At 40.0% G+C, this 24,255-nt stretch overlaps 1 protein-coding gene across 2 annotated transcripts in view; it reads right to left on the bottom strand.

The window, feature by feature from the left end:
• Positions 1-22,330, bottom strand: part of slc4a11 (solute carrier family 4 member 11) — a 102,945-nt gene extending 80,615 nt beyond the window's left edge. For both annotated transcript variants that reach the window (XM_053335673.1, XM_053335674.1), the window contains exon 1: positions 22,214-22,330. In XM_053335673.1, the coding sequence (XP_053191648.1) occupies positions 22,214-22,250 (37 nt within the window). In that variant the 5' untranslated portion in view covers positions 22,251-22,330. The remainder of the gene's footprint in view (positions 1-22,213) is intronic.
• Between the last annotated feature and the right edge of the window lie 1,925 nt (positions 22,331-24,255).

Here is a 24,255-nt window from a genome sequence, read left to right as displayed (position 1 = left end):
AGAGGCAAACGATAGTGTATTTAGAGGCATGGTAGTCCCCTGGAAATGGTGAAGCCCCTTTGAAAATCAATCAGCTACAGTCTCTTCAGGCACATTATCAAGAACAAGACTGCATCTTTTGGGAGATTTCATGTCTAAAATAAGATACTCCGATTGGTAACATACCCAGACTGCGTATATGGAATATTAAGGGAAGTCGCTCTTAATTCCCTTAATATTCCAATGTGTATCATGCATCATGTATTTTTTCCTGGTTCACTACTAAGAGCAGGGGAGTGGCCATCTTAGTCAAGAGGAGCCTATCTTTTAAACTGATGGTTTGTATTAAGGACAGCTATGGGGCGATTTGTGCTTATCAAAGCTGTTGATGTAGAGGAATTTGGTATGCTAAACATGTATTGCCCTCCATGTCACCCCCCCTTTTACTTTCTCGCAGATGCAATGTTGAAGCTGGCTGATTTGCCCGACGGAGAATATTAATACAGGATGTGATTTTAATTGCCTCATGAACCCGCTGATCGATAGATTTCCCAGCGGTCCCTCAACATTTTGTCTGCCTCTCCACAGACAAAATATATTGCTGGTCTTTGCGAAAGAAATGGGTTATATATAGATGTGTGGAGAATATACTTCTAGTCCACAGAAGTGATACTCGAGAATACTTTTTCGCCCCCAAAACCATGTTGAAATCGGTTGCTTCTTCCAAAAATTGGAAATATTGTCACATCCAATCATGCAGTGTACTTAGATAATGAACATAAAAATGCTAGGGGACAGTCTCGCCACTGTAAAAGTCATATTCAAAGTCCTGGCAACTCGTCTGGAAAACCTTTTGCCTCACATAATTAAAGAAGATCAAACACGCTTTATTAAAGGCCGCAATTCTGGTAATAACATCAGAAGATAAGTAAACGTGATGTAATAATTTGTAAGGCGGTGATTATGATGTTGATTAGTATTATAATTATAGAGATTATCATTGTAAGGTCGAGATGGATGATAATGGGTTTATTATTTTTAAACAGAATACTATTAATATTGATACATGTATAGGACGATGATGATTATGATGTCGATTAGTATTATAATTATTATATAGATTATTATTGGCTGGTCGAGATTGTGTTTAAAAATGATTACACTATTACACTATCATTATTATCACACTATTTTTAGTACTACTACACATTAATAGGATGATGAAGATGATAATGACGTTGGTATTTTATGTTTTGGTTGGTATTTTTTTAAAAGGGAAGTTATTCCTTTCCTTATTTTAAACATATATATAATGTTACAATGTGAGAAGTTCATGTTAAATGTTTCTTTTGGGGGGAAATTCAGTATTTGGTAGGACTAGATTTGGCCAGCTCAGGAGTCAGAGGACCTGATCCCTGCTAAGTCCATCTCCAAACAGAAAGTTGAAGAGAAAAGACTCTAAAATGAAGATTAATAAAAGTGATTCAGATATGTAAACAGTGAGCGATAGATGGTTTTGTGTGTAGAAAAGGCTTTTGTCCCTGTCGAACTGCCTTATCTATTGTTTACCCTGAAGCAATATGGTCTAGGCTCCAATTTCATTAAACGGATGACAGTTTATTACAACTACTCAATGGCAATAGTCATAACTAATGGCGTCAGATTGGGAAACTTTGGAGTTAGGGCTAGTTGTTGTCCAGTAATCTAATAAAGTTGCTTCATATGCTGATGATATTTGACTATTTCTGTCTAACCCTGCTGCATCAGCTCACTACCTTATGCCAAATATTATCCAATTTAGTGCTTTCTCTGGGTGTAAATGCACCTCTAGGCGTATGGACCGGCATGGACCGGTATGAGATTCTGGTGGTATGATATCCATATGAAAAAATATCACAGTTTCACGGTATGGCGGTATTGCGATTACAGCTCTAAAATGTTCCTAAAAGGAAGACAAATAAAGACAGACATGTTAATTTAACCTGAATATAAACTGTAATGACAGTGTGAGGGGTCGTGATACTCTACGCTGCAGCTGCACCACCTGAGGGATTTCTGACCTGCACTTCCTGTCTTTGACCAGACATAAAACTGCTCATACCTTAGGAACGGTACGACAGAAAATTTGGCGATTTCGGTTATCGTGGCTTTTTCAAATCGCGGTATACCTTGAACACAGTTATCATGCCACGCCTCTCTAGGTGATCGGCTTTAGATGCCTCCCATAGGAAATTATGTATTTTGGAATATTAATTTCAGCTGAGCTTCACCAGATGTACAAATTCAGACCAATTGTGCCCTCTTGACTGAGTTCATTAGAATACTTCTTCAGCTTGGCTATATATTGAACCTTTGTGGTCTAAATGTCCCAAATTTGCTCTTTCTGGAAAAATATGAAATCAATGTTGCAATAAAACCAATAACAATTAAAACAGTTGATGCTCGGAGTGCAGTTCAACGTATCTGTGTTAACATCCACTGTTACTCTCACAATTGTTAACCCTGACTTTCTGCCAGGTGTCTTACATTCAGGTTTCAAAGGGTATCTCTTCCTTCGGGGACCTCTTTGAGGATAGAGTCCTCATGACCTTTAATCAGACAGTGCAGGAATATGATCTATCCAGAAATGCCCTCTTTTGTTTCTTTCAGATAAGAGATTATAAAAAGAAAAAACAACTTTCTTATTAACTGACTTTAACATCTCTGATATTGAAAAACTGATTTTTTTTTGTACTGTAGGAAATACATCAATCAGTATCTTATATAACATCATGAGGAATTATACTGCCGTTGGTTTTCAGGAGGTGGGAGAGGGAACTGGGTGTAGAGATTACAGAAGAGATGTGGGAGGATATCTGGAACAATACAAAAAAGATAACAATCTGTAACCGAACCAGGGCATTACAACTCAAAGTATTACACAGAGAGACATTCATCATCTTTCATCACCATTCATCGCCTCTCCGAATTTAAGCCCACCACCTTCCCCATTGTGCCTTAAATGCAAATCAAATAATGACAGCTTTACACATTGTCTTTGGTCCTGGCTCAAATTACAGAAATACTGGAAAAAAAATGTCCTGTATGAAATGCACAATGTGGTATAAACTGAGCTTTAACTGGATCCAGGCTTCCATTACTAAAATACATTATAGAAAACTTGATGAGCAACTTTACCAAAATGTGGAAACCTTTTCTTGAATATGTAAGTGTGCATATATCTAGAGCTTTTATATGAAAATAGAGACATTACCTATTGTGGTGGATGTTGTGATATTGTGATATCTGCTTTGAAATGATGTACAATGTTCGACAGATGTGCCTTCTTTTTTTTTGTTCCTCTCTCTCTCTTTTTTGATTGTATGTGCTGAGCGGTGTAGTGTTATGTTGTTCATCTGTTAAGTGGATGATGGAAAACTGAGTAAAACATTTTATTTTATTTTTTTACATAACTGGGTTCAGTTGCTTTCAACAACAAAATCTGATGAAAAATGATGGTAAGAGAACATTTCCCTGTTTTTCTGATTGGTCTGTGTTTATATTTACTCATAAGATTGGTTTTATAAGCCTCTCAAATCCTGCACACATCAGTTATCTAATACTTATTCATTTTATAATTATATATATATATATATATACAACTGGATAAACAGAAGACAGACGCAAGGGAGCTCTGCCAGGAAAAGAACTTTAAGAAGAACACTTCATGCTAAAAAGAAGAAAAAAAAAAAAAAGATGCATGATAACTTTCTGCAGAAAAAAGGAAGCTGTCTATTTGCAAACAGGAAGCCAGAGGTGGTTCGAATCATATCGCACATACATCTCATCACTTTCACTGATCTGCTGTAAGTGTGTGTGTGTGTGTGTGTGTGTGTGTGTGTGTGTGTGTGTGTGTGTGGGTGTGTGCGGGTGTTTGTGTACGTGAGCGTCTTATTTAGACTGAGTCCTTTCATCATTGTCCAACATATACATGAGGGGAAATATCTGTCATTCAGCCGAGTTTACATGTCACACAAACCCACAAGCAAGGCAACATCTGTTCAGCTCGTCACTTGATGTATTGTCAGTACACGCCACATGACAAAGTCTTTCTTCCTGATACACCCAAACCTCTGCCTGATACCAGCTATCTGCTAAAAAGATGGCAGGCAGCTGGCTTGTTGCTTGTTGCTTCTGCAGCGATTGCGGTTTTCTGCATCAGTTCGAGGACTAGTAGTGACACAGCAAGTAACAGCTGACAGACAAAGTTTCAAGCAAGGGAAATGTTACTCGAGCTGCACCAAGGCTGAGATTCAAACACCAGCCGACCCTTTCCTTTTTGATCCCTGTGTTCTCAAAAGGAAAAAATATGAAGGGAGCATGACTTCCCACAGTCCTTTAGAAGGAAAAATACATATTTGCACAAAGTACATTCAGGGATAGTTTTAGTGATTTAGACGCTGCAGGCAAAGATTAAGATGTGGCCCTGTAGGTGTACGTGAGTGCCCACATAACATGATTTACCATCTCTGTTACCGAGGCACACAGAGAGCCATTAGAGCTTAAAAATTGCAGGAAACCCTTCCCCTTCTCTACCTGGTATGGCACAATCCAACAAAACTATTTACAGGCGGCTTGTTTCAGCAAACAAAAGCCAAGGTAGAATTCTCCCTGAAGGCTTTTAAATGCTCTTCACGCAGTTAAAAAAGACAATAGTGAAAAGCATGTGGATGGAACTAGGGTTTTGCAATTTTGATGACCAGAGGGATGAGTGCAGTGCCAGAGCAGTGCGGCACGATCAGGAAAAGAAGCTCCAACAGGCGCAATATACAGTAAATACACTCAGTATCACTCTGTGAAGTCCAGGAGGGGTTTAATTAATGGCTGTCACCTCTAATCCTCTTTAAAAGCAGCAGACTATTTAGGAGTTTTGAGAGCAGCAACACCACCAAAAACTTATATTCAGTCATCTAAAAACATTTCAAGAGACACTTAAATCCACATCTGTGTGTCAGGATGAGGAATACGTTTAGTTTTTTGTTTTTTTAAATAAAAACAATTATATCTGTGCTATAGCTAATGAGCTCAAAACTCATTGATATTTCGTGCTTGTGACTCCCTACAAGAAAACAGCAAGCTCAGCAGGCAGTGTGGAGTGATAACATTAAGTTTTCCCTCAGGGCCTATAGGTGGATGATGCTTGGGTGGAGGTGAGGCTGCTATATGCATTAACAACTGACAGCACAGCGGGTGATTGTTGAGAGCTCTGATGACTTAAATAAACTGCTGTGATAATAAAGGGTGTGTAAGATAAACAGAGAAGAGGTTAGCGGAAGCTTCGAGTTGACTGATTTAGCTCAGCGACTTCCACTTCTGCGTCATGTCTCTACATCTGCATGCATCTTTACAGTAAACGCAGACCCAGTGCAGAATGGTGGATGTTAACACTGCAAGGAAAGTAATATACTGACTGCATGATGGCAGTAACTCAAAATGCTCCATTAGTAAGTAATTACTAAAAAAACATGAGAAAATATTGAAATATAAACCTAACCCTGCTCTATTTAAAGTCACTACATTCCTAAGTGGTGTGTACAGGCATACGCATAGACAATTGTATATTTTGCTAGATTAAGATAAATTCATAAAGGCATTAATTAAAAACAGCACCAACACCCCTCGACCCCTGTGTAATTACACCGTATGTTACTTAAATTAGAGACTGCAGATTGAATGCACTGAACATACCTGCTGCTGCTTAATGGCTGCAGGTATTTAATCAAGTGTAAGGGGAGGACCTAATATATTCACAAGCAGTTGTGGATGACTTTATTGGTAACAATCACTCATTATTCTTCATTATTCTAACACAGTGCAGACTCACTGCCTTAATTGCATCAAAAAAAGTGTTTGATGTGTATTCAAATTCTTCAGGACAACAGGAAGTCAACTTATATGACCCCTGGTGTATATATAAAACAGCCAGGTTGAAACTGAGCCAACCTTCCTCCACATGCAGGCTGCTCTATTGCAGGGCAGTGTGCTGCAGGTACATGCAAAACAGATGCCAAAACCCCTAGGAGGGACAAACCCTGGAATTTACGGGAGAGGTGAGGCTGAGAGTCTGAAGTGAGGAGGGCAAGAGATTAAAAGGTACTCCTGCTGTGTTAGTAGGGGAATCTACGAGGGGTGGGCCAGCGCTGAGGAGGAGGCCGGGCCTTTTGTTGGCTAATTGTGCCCATAGGCTCTCTTGGCACCCGTCCTCTCTGGAGTTGCGGTCGTTGAGAGAGCCCAGGCGGAGAGGGAATTCCTCTCCGATGCTCTGCGGGCTAGTCTGTTTGCTCGTATACACATTTTAAACAGCAGGCCCACATTTGGCCTTTACTCGTCTTGCTTTTATTCCCAAGGAATTTTAAAGAACTTCAGTCGGCATGCTAATTACACACACATTGTAAATGGCATTTTACAATACATCTTCGCATGGTATTTCCCAAGATTTAGAGGGGCATACTGGAGCCTAAAGTTAGACAAGAGGGCTTTAGTACAGTGTGCAGACCCACCTACACATTTTATTTTCTCAGGCCTGAACTAAGAACTATTTACTTTAAGATATATTTGAATTACTCACACTAGTTCACAGCTGCTAACATGTTAACATAGATTTGCATGATCAACTTAGACTCTGCAGACTTTGCCGTATACTATTTCAAAGTGTCCATCACACTGTTCATACCCAGCTAAACCGACTACAACAACAGGTAACGCCCTTATATAAAATAAACTGCTGCAAACGTGTGAATGTGAGCTTCAAATAATGGAGACACAAGCTGTTGTAAGTATTAGACTGCCACTTTATATCTGCATTAGCCATTGACTGCTGCAGAAACCAAATCTAACATTGATATGGCAAACCTGTGAGCTTATTTACACATCAACCAGCAGCATTAACATTTATTTGGTCTCATGACTCTGGCCAGCCAACAAATGTAAGACCATCAGTCATTCTTCCTTTTTAGCTCTGGTTAACTCCACTATCTCGCTCGCAATCTTGTCCTTTCCATCTTCAGGTGATGGCAAAAGCCAGGTCACGCTTGTCTGGGGAAAGCCTCGGGATCCACGAGGAAGTGGTGAAAAGGCTGCTCTACAAATAATCTTGGATCCGATAAGCGGACCATAAACTGATTGCTGAGGTTGGAAGCCGCCCCAGAATCCTACAGGTATTTTGTATTTGTGCCATGCTTGTGGCCCCGCTGAGCTATTGAAAAACCAAACCACATCAGTGAGGTGTAGTTTCAAGCCAAATGTGGTTTGGATGATGTAATACGTAACATGATTTGACTTGTATCTTAAACTCATCACAATAACACTTCACAAGGTCACAGTCACACATCCCTGATCCGTCCGGACAAGTCTTTGCTGGTCTCTCATCAGATTTACAGGTTCACACGTTCACTGTAATTTTGCTCCTAGGCTAAAATCAAAGACCAACAGTAGACCCAACCAAATTCAATTTTAGCAGTCAAGACTTTCAAGAATATCAAGAGTCTGGATGTGAGATGTGAGATCAATAGTACAAACTGATGGTGTCAATATTATACAAAACATTAACACAGTCTACACAATATATTTATAAGATGCAACCAAATACATTCATTCATTCAAAATACATTAATATTCTCCGAGTGACTGAATTCATTACATTACAGAGCAGTTACCAGAAATCCTTTTTTCTAGAGCTGAAACAATTCATCCATTTATTTATTAGTCGATTTACAGAAGAGTAACTAATTAGATGATTTATTCATCGTGGTGAGTGTTTACTACATTTTCCTGTCTGGATCAATAAGAAACTGATTATCTTTGAGTTGTTGACTTTTGGATTGACAAAACAAAAACACATGGAGACGTCACCTTGGACGTTGAGTTATTTGTGATGGGTATTTTTAAGCATTTTTAATATTAATATAAATTAATTGATTGATTAATCAAGAAAATAATTAGCAGATTGCTCTGTAATAAAAAATGATCACTACTTTCTCATTGCTCTTCCTCATTATATCCAATTATGTTCTTGTATCTCTAGGTCACTTTTTTATCGATTTTCATGAAACACATGACAAAATCTCAAAAATGTTCGTACTAATTGTTCCGTGTTTGATGTCTTATCGTCTTTGTGCCACATGTGAGAGCTCCTCGATAAACATAATGTAGGTTATCGATATTTGTTTGAAAATTCAACGAGGCTCTGCTGTCCTCCAGCCAGGTATCTGAGGTAAACACTGCATGATTTGATGGATGTTTTTATCCAAAAGGACCTTGAAGTAAATCACAACAGCAGGGGAAAAAACATAACTACTTTTTGTCCTTCAGTTTCCTTGAAAACAGATTGGTAGAAATCCTCATTCAAACTCAAGGCTATAATGAAGCACAAGTTCTGCCCATGCTTTCAATGAGAGATGCTTACGGCACATTGTTAACTAGGGAATGCAGAGACATTTTAAAGTTTGCAACTTCACATTGTGACAAGTGACTGGTGAAAAAAAATAATTAAAAAACTCAAAATGTCACAATATCACAATTAAATTGGGAATCTTGTTCTGCAGAATACATTCTGCGAGCGCTAGTTTTTCATCACGGATTGCTTTATCCGTGACATTTTTCTACACTGATGTTGGAAATGTTCACTCAGTGTCACTTGTAACCATCTTGCTATTCTGATACAAGAGCTTCACATACTAGCTGAGCTTCTTTAAGTACTAATATTTTCAAAAGTGTGATTTTGTTTGAGCAAGAAGAAATAGCTGCTGGCTCTGCTACAGACAGCTGAGTCCCAGGGTGGGAGCGTCTGACGTTGATGATGTCACGGCAGAGCCTTGATCACGGGTCTGGCGAGCAGGTGGACTGATGCTCGACAGAAATGTGTGTGTGTGTGTGTGTGTGTGTGTTCACTGAGCCATATGCTGTTGATGTGTTTATTAGAGAGTGTGTTGATGTGTGTTCCCACACCTTCACACAGCCCTGAATGAATGTACATATTTTTATCTGCGAGGATTTGAGAATCTACAGGTGTTTCCTCTTCCTGAATGTGTACGTGCGTGCATATGTGTGTGTGTGTGTATGTGTGTGTGTGTGTTTAAACATGTATGCTGTTTGTGCATGTATTTATGTGGAAATTTGTCCAAAAACTTCACAGAACAGAAGTGTTAAAAATGACGTAGCCACTAGCCAACCTGACCAAGCCAGTTAAAACAAGTCGCTGCAAATTTGATTAAATTATTTTTTTAGCATGTCAAATATTTCCTACTGTGACAGACAGGTGGTTAAGCAACAGGACATCTCCCTGAAGAGAGGAATTAATGCCACCACTGTTGCCCTCAATGTAATTTTCATTTTGAATAACTGTCTAATTGTAAAATTTACATTTTCTTAAAAAATTCAGTCTTGCAGCATTTCTGCTCTTTCAAGAATTTAAGATGTGTCTCTTAGCGTCAGGTCTGTGGACTCACAAAGCCTCTGCGGTAATCCTCTGGTCCTTTTTCACCTGAGAGGGATTGATAGTTATAGTGAGCCGGCTACAGTGAGTTCACAGATGAATCCAGGCCCTGTCTGTGGCGTGGCGAGATGAGACATCGTGACTGAGGTTAGCGCAGGAACATGCTCCAATTTAAACCCCTCCGACCCGTCCCCCCCCCCCATCCTTTTCAAACCCCCCCCCTCTCTCCCCCTCCCCTCTTTTTGTCTTTTCTGTCATCTCTCCATGTAGCTGTGCATCACATTTTTTTACTTAACCACATAATTTCCCTCTGTTCTCTTTCCCGTTTTCCTTTTTCTGCTTCTTTTCAGTCCTCTTTCCTTCTATTTTTCATGTGTCCTTTTCCAATTTTCACATCTTTCCATCTCATTCACTTTCCTCTCTCTTAGTTTTTTTTTTTTTTTTTCTCTCCTGCTTGTCTGTTTTCTCTCATTCTCTAACAGTCAAACACAGGTATCGGATTTTTCTCAGGTGCTGCAGCAGGGACGCTCTCTGCTGTGTGTGTGTGTGTGTGTGTGTGTGTGTGTGTGTGTGTGTGTGTGTGTGTGTGTGTGTGTGTGTGTGTGTGTGTGCGTGTGTGTGTGTGTGTGTCTTGACAGTGAGCGAGCCATGGACTGAATGAGCTGGCGCGCAATTGAGTGAGTGAGTGAGTGAGTGAGTGAATGTGTGTGTGCGTGTGCATGTTTGTGTGTGTGTGTGTGTGTGCGCGGGTAGTGACACAACACCTTCACTCACTCACACACACACACACACACACACACGCCAACCCCTTGCAGCAGAAATTGGCTGCTGAGATTTTCATAGACGGGGGTGAAGAAGAAGAAGAAGCAGAAGAAGAAGAAGGAGGAAAAGAAAAAAAAAAAAAAAAAACACCAGTGCTGGGGGATTCCTGCTAATTGCTTGCACATTCCCCTCTTCCTCTGGCTCGATTAAAGCCAGGCCACCATCTCCCTTTCAAGTCTGGCTGTTCCTCCACGCAGCCCTCTACTGTATATCGCTCCACCCTGCCCGCCATCCGACAGCACATCTCACTGCTTTTCATTTGCGGTGTCCCCCCATAGAACTGCACAGACACAGTTTCAGCAAAAAAAAAAAAAAAAAAAAAAATCGATGTAACGCAGCAGGAGACAAAATGCCGGCACAAATCCAGTCTACTTTATATGTGTCAGTCTGTCCGTTTCCACCTTATATAAGCTCCTTATATGTATCCAGTATGGAAAAGTCTTTCTTACGTAAAATGTGGATTAAAGTGATTTAGATTTTGACACTGCTCGAGCTATGCAACGCTTTCCAGTAATAGATAAAAATATAAAGTTTAATGACCATTTTAATCAAAAGAGCCTTGCAGCTTATACTTTTTTTTTTTTTTTAATATCATGCGGGGTCCGTGTGAGACTCAAACCACTAACCTCAGCAGTGTCTATGCTTTGCCCTGCCCTGTTCAGTAGCTGTCTCTTTGCTTAGCTTAGTTGTATCACGCACCACACAGACAGAATTTAAATTAAGCAACCTTGGCTACTGTTCTCTAAGCTTATCGTCCGTCTTACCGCCGGCATTCTCGTTTAATCCTCCACCTGACACCGGATGTAAAGTGGTATGTGTGGTCTTATGTCTAATTTATGTCTTGAACCTGCTATTTACACTGTGGCTGAGATCCTTTTTGCCCTTGTATGTCACTCAGTGTGAAATGCACCAGTGCAACCGCATCACATTGTTTTCCATTTATCATTTGACATCAAACTACTCTGACATCTTAACCTCAGAAAATGACATCAACTACACTAAATGTGCCCGGGTTATAGGAGGCAATTTTAGAGCTGCGGCATATTGTCGAGGACAAAAAGGAGCATCAGACACAAATTAAAAGGAAGAGTGCAAAAATCAACATTCAACAGCTATATGGAAACAGCAGCATGGCGTAAAAAAAAAAAAAAACTGTCTGAGCAGGACGGAGGAGAAAATGTCTGCAGGACTCATCGGACAACATGATGCAACTTGTTTCAGCCGTTCAGACTACATCTTGTTTGAGTTGTGTGGGTCATACATGATAGAACGTGTGTGTGTGTGTGTGTGTGTGTGTGTGTGTGTGTGTGTCATTGAGATTATGATAAAATGTGTGTGAGAGTGTGTGTGTGTGCCAACAGCCTCGTGAGAGTGCGCTACGCCTGCTATACGTAATGCTACACTCTATTTAGCACATGGAAAAGGCAATCTTCCAATCGAGGGTTGGGAATTCATCAACACGGGCATTCTCAGACATCTTGGAATAATTATTACATTGAGGAGGGGGGTGTGTGTGTGTGTATATAGATATATATAAGGCAGCAGTAGTGCACCATGTCTACCACTCTGCTCTGATCTGTTTGTTGGTTTTAAATTAAATTCAGTACAAAGGGAGAAAGTAGCCAGCGCTGTACAAATTGTTCTGTGGTGGCAACATTGTGCAGCCTTGAAAGACTGTAGAGAGAAATATGAAATAGGAACTGAAACAAGTACCTCGCGCCTGTACGCAGTGCTGCTTCCTGTACTGTAACCTGTGTAAAGCTTTCATCTGCAGTCAAATGGTTGTGCATGTGTGTGAGAGGGGAGAGCGGTAAACTAGCCTAATTACACATCGGCAAACCACAAAGGCATGTCATGACCAAAGATGGGCGAGGACCACCAACATTGTGTATGTGTGTGTGTGTGTGTGTGTGTGTGTGTGTGTGTGTGTGTGTGTGTGTGTTTTCTGTATTTTCTAGTGCATTTATGTATGTAAAAATAGCGACATTAGCGTAATCTTTCTGTGTGTGTGTGTGTGTGTGTGTGTGTGTAACTGTCTGTATCTGTATGTGTTTATTCTTGCTTGTGTGACTCAGCGAATGACACTCTGCTTAAAATTTTGGGGGGAAACTGGCAGCTGACAATCAACCTTACAAAAGCATTTGTTGTATTTAAAATAAGACCCTGACCCTAACCCTGACCCTGACCCTAACCCTAACCCGATTTGAGTGAATCTACGTTAAAAAAGGGCCAAAGTAACATCAGGTTTTCATTCATTCTTCCACTTTCACCCATAACGAAAACATTTTAAATACTATTGAATTCAAATTGATGTGTTGCTAAAAATACAACGGGGCTGGAAAAACATTTGTCGGAAAACATCCAGAATTTTTTTTTTTTTTTTTTTTTTAACGACCAATTTTGTGAATAAAAAGGAACAATCTAATAATGACTGTGAGACTTTCTGCTTTTGTAATTAGGGTTAAAAATAGCCGTACAACTGGTGTAACTGGATTCAGTCTTGATTTATGACTACTGGCCGTTGCTCACATGGTGCAGCACACTAGTATTTAAACCCCCATTTTATCTGGGAGGGGTTCATAAAGAGGACAAAAGTTTTGCTAGCATCCTCACACAACAACAGATGCTTTTTATACAGTCACATCTGGAGGGGCTATAAAGCAATGAGGACATGTGGAATTAAATGGTTTGCCAGAGTAACACGTTAAATACCATGTTGGGACTACAGGGCTATTTTTATACATGGTGCTAATGGGGATAGGCTGTTTGAGTAGCTTGTAAATTCCACATTAAGGAGGAATTCAGAATAGAATTTAGTAATTTTCGGGAAAAACATTCGTGATGCATATTTGGACAACTCAGACGACCAAAATACAACGAAAATGTTATGGAGCCAATCTAAATGGACTGTTTTGTTGACAATCAACTCTATTCAGCATAATTTAGCTCTAGGCATGAATCCTTAAATTTATTACTTGGCTTCTTCCTGTCTAAAATACATACAAAAAAATTAGCCTGGATGTTGAAAACCAGTTTCTGTCCAGGAGGCAGACACTAGCTCTATATGTTTAAGAGTAGGCGTGAAACTTTAATTTTTGACAAAGCTTATGGTTTGGGCCGGCTCAGGCTTGCATTGGACAACTGGTTTAGACTCCTGGGGGATTTCCCATGATGCACTGGTAGTACATGTTATTAACCTGGTATCTTCCCTGTAGTTTTGTGCTTCCTCCTCTTGCAGGAGACCTTTATGATGATGTCATTTTTGCCCACTGCAACCACTACTATTATTATCACCATCATCATCATATTTCTACTATTATCATTGTTCTTCCTGTTATTGTTGTTGTTGCTGTGCTTCTCTGTGTCTCTCTCAACTCAACTGGTCAAGGCAGATGGCCGCTCACCTGGATCCTGGCTCTGCTCGAGGTGTCCTACTGTTAAAAGGGGACGGCCTCTGTAAATTACCTCTGTAAAAAAACCTCTGTAAAGTGTCCAGTCTAGACTCGCTCTATATAAGAAGTGCCCTGAGATAACTTCTGTTGTGATTTGGTGCTATACAAATAAAACTAACTTGACACCATTGTAGGTACAGTGAAAGCCTGATGTCTGGATCTCGGTAACTTTTACCCCCAAGTTACTCTTTCTTTGGTTGTTTTTTGTGAATAAAAGCCTTTTTTCCCACTGAAATCTGCTGCAGTGTTGGCTAGTGTATCTGTCAGTGTTACTTCATGTTATTTAACAGATAAAAAAAAAACAGCATCCATTGTTAAAGTCGATCAGAAAAACTTTTCATTCAGTTGTTTGAAGTGAACGGACTGGGGGCACTAAGCGCTCAGTTACCATAGCAACCAGTGTGCCAGTGTTTGCAAAGTGAGCCTCCTGTGAATGCTTTTTGAATGCGTTTTTTTTTTTTTTTTGTCTATTTTTTATGTTGCATCTGGTTGGTCTGTCAGTCAGCTATGATTGCAGCGTTTGGCTGTTAGTCGTTAGTCATTCAGTTAGTTTAAAATTTGTCCTGGATGTGGTTCCTGGTTCCTGGTCGAAGGGAACACTGCGCAGCTTGTGTTAATACTTTAACATCTTGCCTCTGCTTAGAAAAGTCCTCAGGCATTGGCACAATTTAGTCTTGTCCTTGAATAGGTATTCCCTTTACCAACAGCGCCATGAACACTGTGGTGAATAGGGTTGCAACAAAAACACTGGATGAGTGAGGACATCAAATTCAACTAAAATTCAATAAAAAGGTTTCTTCTTTTAAGAAATATGGGTATTTGTTGTGTTGGTAAAGACTAAAAAACAGCCTTTTTCAACCTAGAAAAGAAGAAACCATTAAATGAATTATTAGATTATGATTTTAGGTGCATTTCGGTGTGCTGCGGTGTAAAGCACACCTGGAGCATACTTAGAAACTTGATGAAATATGGAAGAATTAATAGTAATATGTTGCATGTGAGAATTTGTTAGGACCAATTTATCCTTTTCACATCCACATCCGGTGTGCATGACGCTTGTTTGTAAGGATTTAACATGGATTGTACATGCCAACAAATATGTGTGAACACGTGTGTTTGCAGACGCCCACAGTAGAGATAATCCCAGGCACGTCTGGTGTCCAGAGCATATCTGGTCCTTTAGGGGCTGCCGACAATTGTGGCCAATTACAGTCCATCAGCTTCTTTCAATGTGCTGACAGCTGGTAATGACATGGAGAGGCCCGATCAGCTTTTCCAAAGAGGAAATTAATCTAGAACATGCCGAGATTCAAGTGTGAATACACAGCTGGGGTCTGTCTGGGTGCCTCGTCATCAATGTAAGGCTAAACTAGGAATACCGCCTCCTGGTTATATGCCTCCGCCAACTAATGAAGCTGTAGTTTACATCTGTGTCTGTCCACACTCATAATATTTGTAGTGAAAGAATTTTATAAAAAGGTATTGAGTGTATTTTCCTTGTATGTTTTCAAATGCTTGGCCAATAAAACTGTAAAAGTTGTAGCTGTGACATTACACAGTGTTTCAGAAACTAACTTCTAAAATGTGCTTTACACAAATCTTCAACACAGCAGCGCAAAAGATATTTACAATCACCAATTCAGTGTCAGACCAAATTTGAAATATGGCCACAATCTTCCCCTCCTTCTGTTCTTCTGAGTTATGGTGTTGAGTAATGGTGAGAAAAGTGTTTTTGCAGAACGTTATGATGTCAGAGTGAAATAGTCCTTTGACCTTTTGGGTATAAAATGTCATCACTTCATCATTTTAACCCATTAGAGAAATATGTGGGAAACTTTGTAATAATTAGTGTATGAATTCTTGAGTTATGGCTTAAAAAACATCCTCTAGTCCGAGTGGATGTTTGTTCCAGATGTAATGAACTTCCCTCCGAGCCTTTTCTGAGGAAATCATGTTCATGAGACTGGGACGGACGTGAGGTCACAGTGATCATGACCTTTGACCGGGATCGGTTCATCCTTCAGTCAAAGTTTGCAGGTCAATCTGAAAATGTACCAACTCAGCTGCCATTATGCACAATGACTGTTTTCCCATGTAAACCACTACTGCTAATAATATGTAACAGTAATTCATCATTTAAGTAAGCTAGGCTGGTAGTATGGTTTTTTTGGGAGTGGGAGTCAGAGGGTTGAGATTTAAGAGTCACATCTCACCACTGACTATGCATATTGCTGACCTGGTGTAAACAGGCAGGTGGCAGACTACACAATAAAAACAGCCCAACAATCCAAAAATACAAATAAGCACATCTGCGCTTTCCATTGTGTGACTGTATACAAAAAAATACATGTAGATATAAATGTTTTTGTAATTTTTCCCGCCTTCTTTGTCATTTTCCATCCTGAGTCTCTCACTTTAAAAACATTCACATTACATGAATGTGATATTCCAATACTGAATGTACAGAAAATATGGAATATACAATTAGGGCTTGAGCACAGAAGATTCAGGGCCTATGAACTTATTGTCTGCTAATGAATTTTTGAAGGCGTGGGATGCTGGAAAACTCACAAAAATTGGCACACACACATCAGAACTGGCAAAAATCACAACATGTCTGCAGTGACTGGGCTCAGGTGTAGCCAGCGGACTCCACAGTGCCTCCAATCAGAGAGACATATTTGGATAAAGTTGCTTTGATGTTTATGAAATTCGGTGGGATCATTGCTCTCCTCGTTCTCAACATGATAGATGTTTTTTGGACATTTTTTTTGCCTGACAAGTACGTTTTCAAAGTCACAAAACTTTGCACATGCATCAGAAGTAGTGAAATGTGATATCTGATATGGGTCTTGCAGAGCATTTCAAAGTAAAAGCCCCCACCTTCAAATACCCTGAGTCCAACAAGAAATCAGCCATTTTGAGTTTACTGTGCAATTCGTTTGCAACTCCTAACTCATAATTAAACCTTTAAATTTGGTAGGTGACATCTAAAGAGCTACAAAATGCTAAATTGTGAAGCTTGTGAATTTTTTGTGAAACATCCTTGATGTGGCGTAACGGTCAATTTTGCATAAAACATAAAACAGGAAGTTGCTTTAACTTAAAATTGTCCAATATGCCCCAAATTTCTCATACTTGATAAGACTTCAAGCATGAACACATCTAAATGTCAATAGCCCAAACATGACATATAATTAGTGGGTGTTCTCTAGCGCCGCATAGTGGAAACAGGGAGGGATAATTAAATTCTTTGTGCAACGTCCAATATTCATGAAACTGTGTATGCATGTCAGCTGCTCTCTGAAAAATGTTCTGCCGCATTAATATCACTTACGTAGTATTGCCTGCAGGCGACGAGAAGTGAAGCCTAAATGACATATAGCTGATTAAATGTATACACGTCAAATGAATTTCAAATATGTCACCTCTGCACACGCACACACACACACACACACACACACACACACACACACACACACACACACACACTGCACACAGGAAATAATCCTTCACACATTCACACAGAGTCCCATAATACTGAAAATTGAGTGCCGTGTCAGACGACCTCCAGTGTGTGTGATACCACGACTGCTTCTCCCTCGGTGCAAGGGCCCCCGTTCCTCACTGCTTTCAGCTTTAATTATAGATTAAATCCTTTTATCATTCTTTATTGTAGCAACAGTGCTTGTTTTGTTACTTGCACCTCATTGATGCCACAGTGAGAAAAAAATCTTTTATCACTGAGAGACGGTCAGACGCCACAGTGCAAATTAGACACTGTTCACATACGTAGGAGTGTGTGTGACATAAAGAAGTCAGTGCTCACTAATGCCACACAAGTCATGTGTCACCTTGACAAAGTGCTGTACGTTTGCTCCACTTGGTGATTAAAAAGATTGTAATTATGATAAAGCTTAATATACGTCGTAACAAACACACCAGTCTCACAGTGACTGCACGACTCCTCTCTGGTGACAGGAAATGTTTTCATCACTTTCAGTACTGCAGGCCTAAAAAAACACACACACACACGCACACTTTTTTTAAGTGCTGTCTTGCGCCTGTTCTACCTTCAAAAAAAAAAAGAAAGATGTAGGTGTGTGTTTGTGTGTGTATTTTGTGTGTGTGTGTGTGTGTGTGTGTGTGTAATTGAAGGATGAAGATAAAAGTGTGTGTTCATGCCAATATGGGCATGGGAGAAAAACAAATATATAGTCAGACAGAGAAATAAAAACAAACAAATGTGACCATATGTGTGTGTGTGTGTGTGTGAGTCAGTGTGTGCGTGTGTGTGTGTGTGTGTGTGTGTGTGTGTGTGAGTCAGTGTGAGTTGTAACTGTAATGAGTGTGTGGTCGTCATTCTGTGTTCCTTGAACTGTGCAGGACGAGTGTCTGTGTTGACACATCTACATAATTGTTTTGTGTGTGTAAACCAACAAATTATGTAGATAGTATGAATTGTGTATATAATTAAGAGCGGTGGTGTGTATGGACAATATCTGTGACACAGTCCACGCGTGTATTTATCTGTGTGTGTGTGTGTGTGTGTGTATGTGTGTGTGTGTGTGTGTAGTGTGAAATATCAACAAAAAAAAATGCTCATGTGCGATACATTTGTGCATATGTGACTGTCTTGTCGTGTCTTGCATGAATGTGTTTTCTTGATATTTCAGTGCTAGTGTGTATTTGTATATGTGTGTGTGCATGTCTGTGTGTGTGTGTGTGTGTGTGTGTGTGCGCATGTGTGTGTGTGTGTGGTACTGTATAATAATTTGTATGTGTATGTGTCTATGTGTGTTTCTCCTCTGCCCAGATGGCTGTGCTCAGAGGCTGGAGCTTCTGAGATCTGTTGCCAGCGGTGAATACTGATCAGAGATCACTGTCACATCTACAGCACACAAACACACACACACACATGCACACAGGCACACGTCATCCATCTTCAGTCACACACACAGACACACACACACACAGACACACACACCTCCACTTCCACATGGTCGAACTACTAATTCACACAGCCACTATGTGTCCTCCATGCTGATATTTTGCGGCTCTGCAGGTCACGGCTGCAACACTGATTATCAGGCTGTCTGTCACACCTGAAGACTGACACCCTGCTAGCACGGAGCACGACTACGCTGCAACATTTCACTTTCATGTTGTGATTAGGATATTTAATCAGACCTGTTTTTAATAAAAAAGACAAAGAAATTTGTCTTGAGTAGCTGGATTTGTGTTTGTTTTTTGTCGTTTTTTGGTTTTTTTTACAGATTGTGCTGAACCAGATCTTTCTATCTTCAGTTGACAGTTTTTCAAGACGCTACAATATAAAAAGACAGTAAGTAAGATTACATAACTGAAATACAGTATCTGACTCTTTAGACTGTGGCCTGGATGGTATGGTTAAAATGAATGCCACTATTAATAACAAAGTTAATTTAAATAACATTTGGGTTGCAACTAACCATTATTTTCAATTGAATTTTCCAAAAGAAATGAAAATGTATTATAATTTCTCACAACTGGAGGATATCTATGTTTTCCAAAACCCAAAAATATTCACTTTATTGTCATATATGACAAAGAAAAGCAACAAATCTTCACATTTGAGAAGCAGGAACCTGTACATTTTTGGCATTTTTGCTTAAAAAAATGACGATTCATCAATTACCAAAGTAGTTGCAGCATCATTTTCTGTCCATGGATTCATTTTTCCTTGAAATATATCACGATATGGCACATTTACATGACATAACATTAATAATTATGAGATGCGGAACAAAAATGTTGCAACAAATTTTGTTAACTTTCAATTGAAATGGACTTTTAATGGTTAATTTTGACAGCAGAACTATAACAGTGCAGTTTAGTGAAAGTCATTAATGACAATACTACTCAATTACTGTCCATTTCTATTTTGAATGATACTTTTATGTTATGAGATTAATCGAGATACCGGATTAATGGAAAAAATATAAACTTTAATATTCAACACTGAAGCCATTTTGTAAGTCCGTTCTTCCTTCCTTACTTCTCCTAAATTATTCACTGAACTCATTCATCATGCCAAAATACCAAATACCAATCCCTGGTTCCAGCTTCTCAAATATGAGGATGTGCTGCTTTTGGCTTATTTACATTATTGTAAAATGAACATCTTTGGGGATTTTGGACTGACAAACAAAACAAGCTATCATCATCTTGGGCTCAGAGAACTTGTGATTAATTATAATTAATGTGATAAATAATTAAAACAATCGCTCTCAGGGGCAGCGTCTTGTTGATGAGCAATTTTGAGAACAAAATCTCTTCACGATAACACAACAAGAAAGGTAAATCACTCTACACACCTCCAGCATTAAAATCAGCAACTCACTGCAATCTCATCCCGTTGTGTAATTATGGAAAGTTCTGCGGTAATTTACAACTCCATAAAGTGAATCCCACTTCTCCTGACCTCCACCCACACGGCTCCCTGCTGCTCCTTCACCTGTCAGCAGGTTCTTACCGATAATGACACGATCTGGAAGATTACTTGCGCTCTGCTGCGATAAGGGTTTGATAAAGCTCGCCATGACAAGGCCAATAAAAAACATTTTCTGTAATCTGTATGGACAGCTTGGTTGGAGCTTTCTGACGGACAACATGTTCTTGTTACGTATGATGAAAGGTGCTGCGCAGAGAAGCTCGCCTCTGCCTTATTTGATCATCCGGAGAGCTGTAAAGTGAGTTTGGAAAGCTGGGGGGAAATCTAATCCTCTGGCAAAGTATTTGTTGAGTCGCTGGTGTTAATCAATAACACCATCCTGCAGATGTATTTTTTGTCATTTTCTTCTACTGGGCAGTAAAATCTTAATATGCAACGCCAAGGTTAAATTACATGACACAGAAAATTGAAAACGGCTGTAATTAAAAAGGATTAGACATGACTAGATCAGACATTTCCTCCTATCGCTACCGAACCCTTTTCAAACCTCAGCCTCAACCTTTTTCTGTGACTGGTTACAAACCTTTTGAATACCTTTTTCTGTTCCCGCGACCAAATTGTTCTGCTGTGAGGATCAAACATGCCCTCTCTGCCTCTAATCAGCTCCTAAGCAAATGAATGCAAATTACTCTTCAGAGGACGAGCCACAGCAGTGTCCATCACGCCCCGACACACACTCAGAGATGTAGTTAGTGTGCACGATGCATGAAGCTCACGCACGGACACGCACACACACACACACACACAGGCTCTCACACATCACACCAGAGCACGACTGAACTCTGAAAAATACATACACACACAAAAATGTATGCAAACACCAAGATATTACTGCACATTATCCCACATGCACACGCACACAAACACACATGCATGCTCAGATAATATTCCCCGCACTGGCATTATCCCATAAAACGTCCTCATCTCTCACACACACACGCGCACGCACACACACACACACACACACACACACACACACGCACAAGCACACACACACACACTCAGACGCAGTATCCCGCTCTGCCTTCCCAGACAAAATGAAAGTGAGGAGGCAGCCGCATCACACCTCCAAATGGGATCTGGGTTCTCAGAGGACTTTCAGTAAGGGGAGAACTCGCAGCTCTCCTGTGGCTGTCACCAACACTAATCTGTCTGTCTTCCTCTATATCTCTCTCACTCACACACACACACACACACACACACACACACACACACACACACACACACACACCGGCACAAAAAACACACAGCGATATCTTTTTTCCCTCCCTATTTCTCATGCACAAAAACATCTACACACACACACACACACACACACACAGACACATGTACACATTCACACAAATTGTTTCTTGTGCTTGTGTAGATTTCTCTCTCTCTCTCCCGTCTAGCATGCGCACATGCATGAAGCCCCGTCAGCGCAACACATGAGAAAGTGCATTATGAGCTTCCTTCTGCATTCCAGCTGTCCCTGCTCGACAGGTATACTGCCTTTCTCTGGGTGGGTTTGCAATGCAATCATTTCTCAAGGTTCGGTTCCTCAACTGAAGAAGAATTACGACGCAGGAACCCTCTGCTGTCGCATACCAGACATAAACAAGAAAAAAATAAAGAAAAACGGCAAGCGCACACTCACACAAAAATGCACAAAAACATCTGCATTTCTAACCACAACAAGGCTTCTGAAACCCCTCCTCCCCTGAAAAAAAAAAAAAAAATTCAAAAAACAGGCTTTCTATCACAAACTGAACATTGCTACAGTTCCAAGTACACAGAAAGAGCGAGCACAAAAAAAAAACCCACATCAAGTATATACAGTAGAACACATGCACACACAAACATCTGGCGTGCCTGAGCGTGGAAGTGGAGGTGGGTTGCACGTTTTGCACAGGGGGGGTTCTCAGGTTTCACTAGGTAGGGAACCCCAAGGTTCTCCCAGTGAACGCTGTGTCGTGCACAGCTGAGGAGCAGCTCTGAGAGCTTTGATCCACTTACCCGAAGGCACGAAATGAAGAACTTTGTTGGTCTCCATAGCTGAGCAAGTGGTGGCGAATGCACACTTCCTCTCTCCAACCACCTCCCCCCCAAGTCAACCCATCATGGTTGTGTTATCCTGTGCTGATGAGTGTGAGATCACCTCTGCTCCCTTGCTCTGCTCTGTTTCTGACTGCCTCTCAGACACATGCAGTGACTCAGCCCCATTCTGCCTGCCTACTCACGGTTTTGCCGCTGGGTCCTAGAGCCTTCTCTTTTCGCCCCCCGCTTCTTTATCCCAGCCCACCGCTCAGCAGCCTATGGTTGGCCAGCATGCAGCGAGGCAAACCGAACGTCAAGACACACCTCCCCTAAAGACAGCAAACCCTAACATGCAACATGTCATCTTATCATCAGCCAGATCCTATAATGCCTCTTTATGAGGCTCAAACTGACTAAACTTGTTCAGTCAGTTTGAATGTGAACTTATCTCTCTCCATGATCTCATTCCCATACGTCTGTGCCTTTACTCTTGCTTGTGTCAGTATACAAAATAAACAGACTCATTTAAGACCTGCTAAAAGTTTTCAACATCCATCATAATGAGGGACCTATTGAACTGTTAAAGGATAACATGTAGCTCTCATCTAGTTCGCCAACACACACACACACAAATAAAAGCTATAAATCTATTCCCTCTGAAAAGCCAAACTATGAAACACATTAAAAATTAAAGCTTTAAAAAATATAGTTAGATGAATAATAAATGTGTCAATCATCAGAAAATGAATCAACAATTATTTAATTTATCATTTTTCTTTCTTTTTGTCGCTGTATGTTTGGACTCTTTAGGTTTTGAACAGATGGTTGTATAAAAGAAATGATATAAAACGGTGTCAAGTTGGGCTTTTGGGAAGATGTGATTCTTAACTGTTTAATGACATGTAGTCGATTAACACCAAAAATAATCAACAGATGGATCAATAATTAAAATAATTGTTAGCTACGGCCCTTATAACCTTGCCCTGATGTGAGAAGATGGTGACAAACTTTTATTACTGCAGTAAAATCTAATAAACCAGTAAATCAATCCAGAGTAAACTACATTAGGAGTTGTTGCTAATTTCATCTAATTTATTTCTAACTTGCGCTAGAGAGGGCAAAATAGGACAAATCCATCATAGCCAACTAAGGCGAAAGTGACTGCATTAACTTCCCCAAAATCTCCAGCCTTGCATGACGACAGATAACCTCAACTCTGCCCACAAAACGAAGCCGCTGCTGAGAGCTTTCTACTCCTGATTTAGTGCATTAATTGTGAGCTCATACCAGCCAAACACACAAATCCAATCAATTAATTATGGTCTGTACTAAAGAAAAACAAACTGGAAGTGTAAGGGTGATCCCATTATTAGGTTGCAATTCAAATTACACAAACTTCCCCCTCACCTCCCATTTCAAAATCTACTGTAATTACAAATGTTGCTTTTCTCCATTCATCAAATGAGCTCACACAGAGATGGGGGTTTTTTTTTGCTATATGACTCCCTATCAGGAAGTGTACTAGCATTTCACTGTAACTCTGACTTTAAAACGGTTTGACGTGAAAGCTTATAACCCTGGAAAATATTCAATAGGGCTCCAGAGGATGACCCACAGGCAGTGAAAGAGAGCCATCTGATCATATATGCATCACGAAACTTCTACATCGGGTTCAGTTTGTTAAAACCCGAGGCTTTCTTTAGGACTGTCACAACACGAGCATAATTTGGAAATTTCATGTTGGATTAGTAAATGCTGCATCAAACAAATTAAAAAAAAAAAAAAAAGGTATGGAGTTTCCTCTTTTCTCTGAACTGTTACATTAAATCTTTTTCTTCCACACTCCTCCATAACCTCCTTTTCCAAAAACACTCAACACTCCAACATCAATCTACTCCAATAGCTGCTTCAACTTTTAATAGTAACGATACCACTGCTTAAAAAAAAACCCATCTAGCACAATGTATTACTCATATTAACACAACTGCAACCACTTCTATAGATGAATCATCGGTGTGGTT

The sequence above is a fragment of the Scomber japonicus genome, chromosome 16 (genome assembly GCF_027409825.1).
Source record: "Scomber japonicus isolate fScoJap1 chromosome 16, fScoJap1.pri, whole genome shotgun sequence".
Lineage (NCBI taxonomy): Eukaryota > Metazoa > Chordata > Actinopteri > Scombriformes > Scombridae > Scomber > Scomber japonicus.
The sequence above is the reverse complement of the archived record's forward strand: the minus strand, read 5'-3'. Positions and strand labels throughout refer to the sequence as shown.